This window comes from Hydra vulgaris, chromosome 09, assembly GCF_038396675.1.
Source record: "Hydra vulgaris chromosome 09, alternate assembly HydraT2T_AEP".
NCBI classification, from domain to species: Eukaryota; Metazoa; Cnidaria; class Hydrozoa; order Anthoathecata; family Hydridae; genus Hydra; species Hydra vulgaris.
In genome coordinates, this window is record NC_088928.1 from 63,570,531 (window position 1) to 63,582,500 (window position 11,970).

An 11,970-nucleotide genomic window follows, 5' to 3' on the forward strand; every position below is an offset into this window, starting at 1 on the left:
GAAGGCCCAGTTATGTTTACAATGCATTATCGCACCTTGTCTAAAAGAGAAAAAGCATCATTGAAAGATCAGCAGATGTTAATTTTGCAATTAATTTGATATATCGTTTCCAAGAAAGATTGGGAGTAAGAGTTAATCCTAGAAGATTAAGGGTAGATGACTCATTGAGTACATCACCATTCATAAATATAGGAAAATTTAAATTATTGCTATAACGATTGGATAAAAATTGTTGGGTTTTATCTGAATTAAAGTTCACCAGCCACTGTGAGCCCCATGCTATAGTAGCAGTGAGATCCTTTTCAAGCTTAAATGCTCCCTCCAAACGATCAGAGTGATGGCTTCTTATCAAGACAAGTATAAATGGTAGCATCATCAGCAAACAATGCCACCTTAAATGTAGTATCTGTAAGATTGTTTATGTAAATTAAAATAGTATAGGGTTAAGAATAGAACCTTGAGGAACCACTGAAGTTAGAGGATATGAAGAAGAGTGCTGTCCATCAAGGACAACTTCTATACTATGATTGGAAAGGATTCAATAATCTTAAAGATAATACCTGATAAACCATAAAAAGATAGCTTATGGAGAAGACCAGCATGTCAAACTTTATTAAAAGCTTTAGAAATATCAAGAGCAATAGCCTTAACCTCTCCACCTATATCTAATGTATGACAAAACCAATCAATTATTACTGTTAGCAAATCGGCTGTAGAGAAGATCGAAATCTATATTGATGATCAGAAAAAAAGTTTTTAGGTTCAAGATGAGAGATTAAGTGTTTGTTAACTAAAGATTCAAAAACTTGCTTATGATAGAAAGAAGACTAATAATATGGTAGTTAGACGAGTCAGGTCGCTCTCCAAAATTTTTTAAAATAAGGATAACAGATGCCGCTTTCCAGCATGCTGGAAAACAAGACTCCAATGAGCACTTGTTATATAGTTTAGAAAGTACAGACAAAAGCTAAAGAGAACACTTCTGCAAGACTATAACAGATATGTTGTCTGGATCACAAGCTGTAGAAGAGTCTAAGCAGGAAACCACTTAGCTGAATACAGAAGCTAAAGTAATACAAATGACAAGCAATGGATCAACTTCTTTGTTGGCAATATCAAGTAGAATGCAACTAGTGGAATCGAGAGATGATATTTATGGAAAGCTTTTAGCAAACAATTCAGCATTGTCTTATGTGAGGTGATAAAATCTGAATTGTACAAAAGAGGTGGAATAACAGATTTACCCTTATTATTAAAAACTGTTAAAGATTCTCCAAAAGTCACAAGAGCCTGATTTTTGAGATGATAGGTGAGATTTCATACCCTGAGAGTATTATGAGAGCATTAGACGAAACCCTTTTACAGCAGTTTCTAGCAATAGTAAAAAGATGTCTATTTTCTGGAGAATTGTTTTGCTAATAGATATGGAAGTAATGGTTTTGATTGGAAATTGCAGCAGCACTATGTGAGGTAAACCATGAAGAAGAGTGATGTTTGACTTGGAATCGCCAATTGAGAGGAAATAAAATATTTCATGCCAGCCTGAATCCTCAAAGGTATGTTAGAAGCACATTTATAAGCAAGAATACAAAAGATTTATACCCAAGGCCCATCACGAAGAAAATCACGGAAAGAGTCCCAGTCGGTTTTAAGGTAGTTGTAAGAGGTACAATGATAGGGGGATTCTGATGATGAAAAAGATTGGGATAATAGTTTCAGAGAGATCAAACCATGATCAGAAGCACCTAAGGGTAAATGTGGATAAATCGAGCATTGACTAGGATCAGAAACAAGACAAAAGTTGAGAAGAGAAAAGGTCAGTGATTCAGTTTGTCAGGAAAATGAGTTGGAAAGTTGACTATTTGAGTGAGAGATTGAGAAAGGCAAAAGTTGTGGGCTTTAACGCCTGCAGAGTCACTGACACTAGAGCCAAGCCATTCAATGTGATGAGCATTAAAGTTACCAACTACAACGATATTAGCTGATGGATAAAGAGAGAGGGCTTTGTCAATTTGATCCGAAACAACATCAAAAAGAGTGCAGTCTTGAGAGCAATATAGAACAAAGAGAAAAGCGATAGAGTTAAGTGGTGCTAAACAAAAGTACATAAAAGCATAGTCTGTGGATTCAAACCTAGTTTTGCAACAAATGGGTGATTCTTATGAATGTAAATGCCCAGGCCAACCATATGACTATTGGAGTCTTTACAAATTAAAGGAAGATAACTATCAACACTATGATCATAAGATGAGACAGCTGAACTCAAATTAGTCCCAAAAAGAGCAATTAGGCCTGGTGAACTTTGCAAGAGATAAGACTCAGCAGTAGTAAAGTTACTTCAAAGACCACAAATATTAGAGAATGATAGGTTTAAAGAACTTAGTGATGGTGATGGTTTTTTGTGTTATATAGTTTTTGGTACTTTAGTCATTTTTAAATTTTTTAAAGAACTTGATTTAAAGCATAGATAGAACTCAGTTCTGTCATTGTCTTGACTCAGAGCATAGATAGAACTCAGTTCTGTCATTGATAGAACTCAGTTCTGTCATTGATAGAACTCAGTTCTGTCATTGATAGAACTCAGTTCTGTCATTGATAGAACTCAGTTCTGTCATTGATAGAACTCAGTTCTGTCATTGATAGAACTCAGTTCTGTCATTGATAGAACTCAGTTCTGTCATTGATAGAACTCAGTTCTGTCATTGATAGAACTCAGTTCTGTCATTGATAGAACTCAGTTCTGTCATTGATAGAACTCAGTTCTGTCATTGATAGAACTCAGTTCTGTCATTGATAGAACTCAGTTCTGTCATTGATAGAACTCAGTTCTGTCATTGATAGAACTCAGTTCTGTCATTGATAGAACTCAGTTCTGTCATTGATAGAACTCAGTTCTGTCATTGATAGAACTCAGTTCTGTCATTGATAGAACTCAGTTCTGTCATTGATAGAACTCAGTTCTGTCATTGATAGAACTCAGTTCTGTCATTGATAGAACTTAGTTCTATCATTGTCATTGTCTCATTACTAACAATCAACCCTAAGCTGTAACAAAGGGCTATGGTTGCGGCCTTGACAATGCGCACCAAAAGTACGAACAAGGACACCATCCATGAGCAACATGGCACTGTTTGTACTCTGATACTTAACTGCTGCTGATGGTATTAGCCTCTCTGAGAGCTACCACAGAGTTTGGAAAACCTGACTACCAGCCAACCTCAGAACCAAAAAAATGAGTTTTAAAGCTGAACCCTTATTAGGAGATAATAGAATGAGTTGCCTAGACACAAGCAAAACCCATGCATTGAGTCAAGAAGATTCAGCATCCAACATCCTAAACTGGAAATAATGTAGTGTAAATACATCTGGACCAACCTAATAGATAAATAAGGGGTGCAAGGCTGGTCAACAGCCTCGCACCCCTTATTCATCTATTAGGTTGGTGCAGATTAGCATAGAATTTGTTTACCCATTAAGTCTTTGCTAGGAGGCCTTCTACAAGACAGTAGCCGGATACCCTTAAACATCAGCCCAAGATGAGTATTTTTATCAAGACACCATCTCTAGTCTTTACTTAACTAAAAGCCCCAAAGTAGAGTTTTACGTCAGAGTGGGCGTCTCCTAGCCTTTGCCGAAAAAGCATACCCTACAAGGCAGTAAGATATGAAGCAGGTTGTACTGGGTTACATGTTACCAGTAGTAGTAACCTGACCTGACCTTGATTTTAATGCATTCATAATTTGGGGAGCATTTCTTTTACTGCAGAATAGTTTTGCTAACCACCCTCTTTATCTATTAGGCTTGCACATATGTAAATCTGGGTTACATTGTTGCCTGCCAAGATGATGAATGATGAATATTCTCGACTTAACTCATAAGTTTTTGCTTGTGCCTCCTTGATAGTGGTTATGCAACTCTTTCTTTTACCTAATGAGGGCACAGCTCTAAAACTCAGTTTAATGGTTCTGAGGCCGGCTGGTAGTAAGGTATCCCAAAATCTGTAGTAGCTTTCAGAGAGGCTTACTTAATCAACAGCTGCAAAATATCAAAGTATTAACATTTCAATGTTGCGCATGGTGTCCCAGTTAATGCCTTTATAGTAAGCATTGTCTAGGCCAGATAAGGAGCCTTATATTACAACTTAGGGTTAATTAACAGGACTGAGACAACTGCATAGCTCATTCCTTAGGAAGACCATGCTCTATTTATAAATAAAGTAAAATAGTAAAATCAGTCAAGTTCACTTAAAACATAAATCATGACAAAAGTATACCAAAATTTTAAACATAAAACCTATCCCACAACCTAATTGTTTTACAACAAAATTTTCCACAACCTAATTGTTACAAATATTTGTGGTCTGCAAAGCAACTTTCCATCAGTTGAATCTTACCTCTTACAAATTTCATCAGATGTGCTTGCTCTTTGTGAGACTAATTTAAATTCTGCTAATCCTTATTTAGATTTCGGTATTGATAGGTAATATCCTTTGATTCGCAAAGACTCCAATAGTCACATTCTTGGCTTGGGGGTATACATATGCATCAATTCACCTATTTGTCGTGAAATCAGGTTCATATATTTTGACCATTCTAAGCTTCTGCTCAGCACCTCTTCACTAAATTGCCTTACTCTTTGTTTTTTATTATTCTGTTATCAATTTTTTATTTATCACACCAGTATTTGGACTGATGTCTTTTCTCTCTCAGCTGATAAATGGGCCTCTTACTTAAGCTCCTGGTTTAAGAAAGAATGAAAGCTTTATTTCCTTCTCATTGGTTCCAAGTCTAGCCTACTCCATAGTTTTCATCTTCTGGTGCAGCTAATATTTTTAATCATAATCATTTTTTTAATCTTTTTCAAAAGAACAACTCTCTTGAAAACAAATGGCTATTTAATATTGCAAGAAATTGGTGTAAAAAAGTGTTCCTTGATGCTAAGCTCCTCTAACCTTAGTTCACTAAACCAGTTTTTTATCTTAGGAGTTAGGCTCTAGGTTTTTATCTTAGAAGTTTAGGCTCATTACCAAGGGTAGGTCTAACATTCCATCTCTTATTCATGAGACTGATCTAATTACTTCTCCCAAAGGTAGAGCAGAATTATTTACAAAGAACTTTTCTTTTAATTAGACTTTTGAATCTTATGGCCATTCTCTTGCTTCCATTCCCATTAAACAGGTTAACCCATTGTTAAACATTCCAATCACTCCAACTTCCATTTCTAAGTCATATCTCAATTAAACTCTTCTACGCCTTGTGGTTTAGATGACATTCCTGTCATTATTATGTTCTCTAGAATGCTTGCTAGAATTGCTTCAATTCTCTCAAACTAATTATTAAGTGCTTGACTGAGTTTTGTTTCAATTTTTAAACACTGATTGTACAATCTTTCCAATTATTGTACAATTAGTCTTCTTTCTGTCTTTGATCAACAAATTCCTCACATTTCATCTAGAGTCAAAAAAATTACTGTCAGACAATCAATACGGTTTTTAATCTTCTCGCTTTATGGTTTACTTGTTAATTGCTGTGACTGAAAGATTTTATTGTGCATTAAATGGAGGTGATGAGGCTTGGGCTATTGCTTTTTACATATTTAAAGCTTTCAACAAAGTTTTGCATGCTGGTCTCCATAAGCTTGCTTCATATGGTGTATCTGAAAAAGTTTTTGAGATTATCAAATCATTTCTTTCTAATCGCTTTATTAAAGTTATCCTCAAAGGCCAACAATCTTCATTTCCATTAGCTTCTGGGGTACCTCAAGGTTGTATCCTTAATCCTGTTTTGCTTCTTATCTACATAAATGATCTCTCCGACAACCTTACATCTAAAGTAGCTCTTTTTACTGATGACTCAACTTTATACTCCTGTTTTGATAAAATATCTCCTATTTTTAATCACTTTAAATAGACATCCGATCTTGAATCTGAACTCACTTCTGTAACAGATTTGAGTTTGCGGTGGCTTGTAAATTTTAACTCCAACACAACTCAGTTATTTACTGCAAATAACTATTGCAATACTGTTGACATTCTTGCATTTATGAATGGCAACCTTCTCACTGAGTCTTCTTCTTTACATCATTTTCATGGATTATCATTTACTACTAACTTTTTATGGAAACCATATATACAATTGATTGCTAAAACTCGCAAAGGTTGCTTCTCTTTTATGTGCTTGCCATTTTCCTGATTTCATTTTCTACCTCTATGAAACTCTCATTAGCCATTAGTGGAATATTTAGAATGGTTCTTCTATTAATGCTTTTTCTCTTCCAGACAAAGTCCGAAATTTAATATATTTTAATATATTTGTAAATGTATTTGCATCTGCCAAGCTCGAGCCTCTTTACCACCATTGTAAACTTACGTTTCTATTAATTTTCTGCTATCATTTCTAGTTCCATCAATTAAAACTCATTCTCACTTGACTCATAATTCATCTAACTTTAACCCTTAGGAACTCTCCCTCATCTTCATACATTCCTAACTCATACAACCTAAAACTCTTCAAGTCTTCTTCCAATCATTTTCTTGCTCTATAACTCTATTCTTTTTTTTTCCCTAGTAACTCCTAATGTAATAGTAGTAAATTCCAACCTTATTGATAGTAAATCAGAACAAAAAAAAAAAAAATGAAAATATTAATTCAAAATTTTAAAATTTTTAAAATTTAAGTACAGTATAGGGATTTTTTTTTTAAAAGGGCTTACTTACAATAAACATTTTTTGACAATATAACAAACAATGTTAAACTGAACTACTACACAATATACAAATGTTCAAAACAATCTTAATGGTTTTTTATTTATTTGAGATTTTGTATTTGCGCACAAGAGTTAATAACATTATTATTAAGTAATTAACATTAGCAATTTTTAAAATGACTTTAATGAGCAGAGATATAAAATGTGAAATTATTTTTCTTTAATGTTGTTGATTTCAAAAGTTACTTTTTTATTTTCATTTGATGTTTTTGTACATAACTAAGACCATGTTTTCCTTCAACTGTAATTTTTTTTTTTTTTTCATTCAATCTTTTAATTTATTTTTCTCACAGCTTTTCTCATCATTTTCAAAATCACTACAAAGAAAAAATTATTTTTAAATAAGTTTAAATTAACAATAACATGTTTGCACATTTTCTTTCTATCAATTAAGGAATCAGTAAAAATATTTATTTGAAAAAATACAGTTTTAGTTAATACTTTGTTTAATTTAGCATAAATAATTGTTGAAATAGTATTTTACGAAATAATTTCTTTTAGTATTCAGTTTAAATTTTTAAATATTTTATAAAAGCTGTTATGAAAGTAGAAATTAAAAATTAAATTAAATTACTTGAATGTTATCATATCACATACATATATAGCATTACAAAAATGTGCATTTTTTAACTTTTGATTTTTTTTTAAGAAAAAACGTTTGCAGTTAAGTACAGCTATTGTTATATACTTTTAAAATATTATGATAAATATTTTTATTAAAATAACAATAAAATAAGAACTTCATTTATTTATGAATAAAAGATTTTTACCAAAATTAAATAAAAGTAATTTAAAACAAGAGAAACAAAAAAATTACTAGATAGAGTTTACGTCATATATAATATTCATAAACAATAATACATTCTGATTATTTGTATGTATGTATGTATGTATGTATGTATGTATGTATGTATGTATGTATGTATGTATGTATGTATGTATGTATGTATGTATGTATGTATGTATGGATGCATGTATGTATGTATGTATGCATGGATGTATGTATGTATGTATGTATGTATGTATGTATGTATGTATGTATGTATGTATGTATGTATGTATGTATGTATGTATGTATGTATGTATGTATGTATGTATGTATGTATGTATGTATGTATGTATGTATGTATGTATGTATGGATGTAAGTATGTATGTATGTATGTATGTATGTATGTATGTATGTATGTATGTATGTATGTATGTATGTATGTATGTATGTATGTATGTATGTATGTATGTATGTATGTAAGTATGTATGTATGTATGTATGTATGTAGGTTGGTATATAAAATTAGTATAAGTATTATATAAATAATATTTTCATTTTATACCTTATTAGAGTATTTTCATTAGCTTTTTTGTCAACTTGACCATTAACACACATGCACATGCGTAAACATAAAGACACAGTCATAGGAAAATTTCCTAGGATTTCAGGTAAATTTCCAGCAACTAAATTTGATACTTTTGCTTCAGTAAATCCATGAAACACAACATTTCCTACCATATCAAAACCTCTACGACCAGCACGACCAGACATTTGCCGAAACATCAATGGATCCAAATAAACACTATCGCCAGCAATTACAACTGTTTTACATGGTACATGAATACCAAGTGCAAGTGTTGAAGTAGCAATAACGATGTTTAGAAATTTCTTTCTAAATAATATTTCAACAGTTGTTCGTAGTTTATTATTCATGCCAGCATGGTGCATAGCAACGCCATAGCGTATTCCTTTCATAAACTCCTCAGGAGCATCCATAGCAACTCTTTTATACAAATAAGTTAAATCTTCTTTCATAAATAATCCTTTGCCTACAAAACAAAATATATATATATATATGTATTTATACATATACATATATATATATATTTATATATATATACACCCTGCTGCTTAACTGTTTTTATGTTTTGTTATTTATTTTTAATTGTAACTAACATAAAAAATTTTTTGTAAAAAAATAGAAAAAAAATTATGTTTAATAAATATAATCAGAAATATTTAAAATTTAAAATAGGCTCAACATTTCAATATTTTATCCACATTTAAAACATTTAAATATTGGATACAAAAATTAATTAAAAGTTGAATATTTTACTTAATAAATAGTTATAATATTTATAATAAAAAAAGCATGATTCATATTATAGAATATTATATAGCATAAAAGTTTTTAAAGATAATAAAAACTAAAATGAAAAAATAGAATTAACAAATAAAAGATTACCAGCAAATGAAGCCCCTTTAACAAATTCATGATCAAGCCAATAATTGCTCATTTTCTTTTTATCTTACAGTAAAAATTTTATATATAAAAAAAAAGAAAAAAAAATTAAATTCTATTTATTAAATGTAATAAATAAATTTAAAAAAAAATAACTTCAGACCCAACATTTAAATATTTCACAAACATTCAAAACATTTAAAAAATAGATAAAAAAATGTGTTCATATTTACTAAATTTAAATTTAAATTTAATTATAAATATTCATATTTGAGTATTAAAAAAAATAACTAGTTAAGATAACGAAAAAAAAAAAATTCAAAACACAGAATCTTTAGGTAAAATTTTTAAAAAATCTAAAATGAAAAAAAAAAATTAAAAAATGAAAGATTACCAGCAAATTGAGCCAGAACAACAAAATCATTATCAAGTTTGTAATCAGAGATTTCTTTTTTTTTTGGAGCGATTTTTTCATTAGCTTTATCTTTGCTCTTTTTCATTACAGACTTCTCGTAGGAAGTTAGCTTTTTCTCATTTTTCTTTCTAATATTAATCTTTTCTTTGCGTTCACAATATGCAACAACTGTTTTTACCAAAGAATGACACAAAAGTCGATCCAAACAAAACACAATAACAGGTAGCATGGATTTTTTTCCAATGTTTTGATTAAACTCATAAATGTTCTTATTAAATAATCATCCATGTTTAAACTTAAAATTTTTTTATATATTTTGGTTGATTTTGAATTAGTTTCTGACTCAAATAACACTCGCTGAACACCTTCAAAATGTTCTCTTTTTGCGCTCCAGCTAAGATACTCTTTTTTCAACTCATTTTCATATAACCTTACTTCATCCCTGGTAAGAAACTTTTTATCGATAAAAAAATCAGTTGGAGATGAATTAATAAATTCAGGTTTTATTTTTTTCATTGCATCATAAAGTTTTAAACATTCTCTGGGCGATAAACTGATATGTTCTGGGATTCCTTCTGCAATGACAGCTGATAATTTTAGTGTACAAATTGGATGAATACTCTGAAGGTTTCCTAACACTTGATAATCTTTTGAGATCTCTGGAATAAAGACATAGTTTTCTAAATCAGAATATCTATTCTTCACAATAACTAATTCAACTTGGTATGACAAACTGTCTCTTTCACTGCCAATCATTATTTTATTCTCTTTTTGAAAGTTTTGAATATCTTGAAGCCAACTATGAAGAACTTCAGGGTTTGCAACTGTTGCTGAAAGTGCAAGAAAGGGACAAGAGATAATACACAATAAATGTTCCCATGTCTCAGCATTGGCATCAGCACCAATACAGTGAACCTCATCAAAGATAACATATTTTATCTTTTGAGACCATGCATAGGTTTGGATGGATAGTAGAAGAATTTCAAGACATTGTGGTACAGTAACAAGTATTTGACAATTTTCCACATTGTGTTTATAATCCCTTGTAAATACCCCACAAATTGTCTTTCCAGCAGGCAAATCATTTTTTGTAAATATACTGTTCACAAAGGCATGTACTTGATTGACAAGCGCTTTTGTTGGAGAAACATAAACTACAACATCGTCATTACTACTTCTCAATATTCGTTCCATGCAGTAATATGAAGCATATGTTTTACCTGAACTAGTTGGAGCAATTATTAATGCAGATTTATTATTATCAACAGCATCAAATAGTTTTCTCTGCCAGGTATCAGGAATAAAGTTAGAAATTCTAGGATCAGGATCATTGCGTTCTGTTCTTGACAAAAAGTGACCCAAATACTTTAACTGAAATTCAATATGACATTGTGACTCTGCTTTAGAAGGTCTCTTAGGAGACTCTAAATTGAGCAATTTCAAGAGATTAAAAAATCCAGCTTCATGTAAAGCTTTTGCAACTGCTCTTTTTTCACTCAATGAAAGTATATCCCAATATTTGCTGAAAAGTTTTGAAATGATTAAAAAAAGGTTAATAGTGTGATTTATATGATTCGAATCCTGATGATTTATATGGTTTGAATCTTTATTATGCAACAATTTTCTTAATATTGATAACTTTTTGACTTCAAGTTTGATCTTAAACTGATCGGTACAAAAACATTTTTCATTCTCTTGAATAAACTTTAAAGCCTCAGAATAATCATAGCTTTGAATTTGATCTGTTACTTTTTTCCACTGATCACTATCTTTTTTTTTTTGTTCTTCAAGTTTTCTCAACTTATTCTGTTCAATAATTAGTTGTGCCTTTCCAACAACCCCCTTTGTATTAGAATGTCTATGCTGTTGTTTTAGCATGCTATTTTTGTTTTTGTCTTCAAGGACAATTAATATTGACTCATTGATTCCTAAGCTTTCTCCATACATTTGAAGGTACATAAAATATTTACTGTGCACTCGCTGAACTCTTCGTTGTTCTTTAATTTTCATTCTTAACTTGCTTTGTTTAGTCACTCGTTTTTTTTCTGTTGAAGTTTTTTTTTTCATTAATTCCATTTTCTTTTTTTCTTGCACTGAGAGCATTTCATATTCATCAATCAAAATTTTGCAGTGCCAATGATATATATCTTCAAATTCATCAAAATTTGGAAGTAATTCAGATAAGAATGGATCATCTTTATCTAGAATCTCCATTTGATTATAGATGTTACCTGCATACAATGTAACAAGCTTACAATCTACTGGAATAACCTGAATTAAAAAACCCCCTGAAACTGGAGTTGAAATTATTTCAAGAGAGAGTAGAAGAGATAGAAGATTATTATCAGAAGCAGAAAATGATTCGTTATTTCTCTCACAAGAATGTTTAATTTCAAAATCACAAGGAAGTGTTGATTTCAATCTGCCACCACACTTCTTATCAAACTTATCAATAATATTCTTATAATTGATGAAAATATCAGTGTCAAATAAAACTTCAACTTGATTTAACTGTTTACAGTATATATTACAAAATGTAGCAAAGAGGTTACCATCCC

At 30.9% G+C, this 11,970-nt stretch overlaps 1 protein-coding gene across 1 annotated transcript in view; it reads right to left on the reverse strand.

The window, feature by feature from the left end:
- LOC101241668 (probable ATP-dependent RNA helicase DDX60) overlaps positions 1–11,970 on the reverse strand; it is a 71,924-nt gene that overhangs the window by 44,559 nt on the left and 15,395 nt on the right. Inside the window, 3 exon segments of the mRNA XM_065806312.1 lie at positions 8,098–8,584; positions 9,392–9,632; positions 9,635–11,970. The exon segment at positions 9,635–11,970 is cut by the window's right edge and continues 970 nt beyond it. Of these exon segments, the coding sequence (XP_065662384.1) occupies positions 8,098–8,584; positions 9,392–9,632; positions 9,635–11,970 (3,064 nt within the window).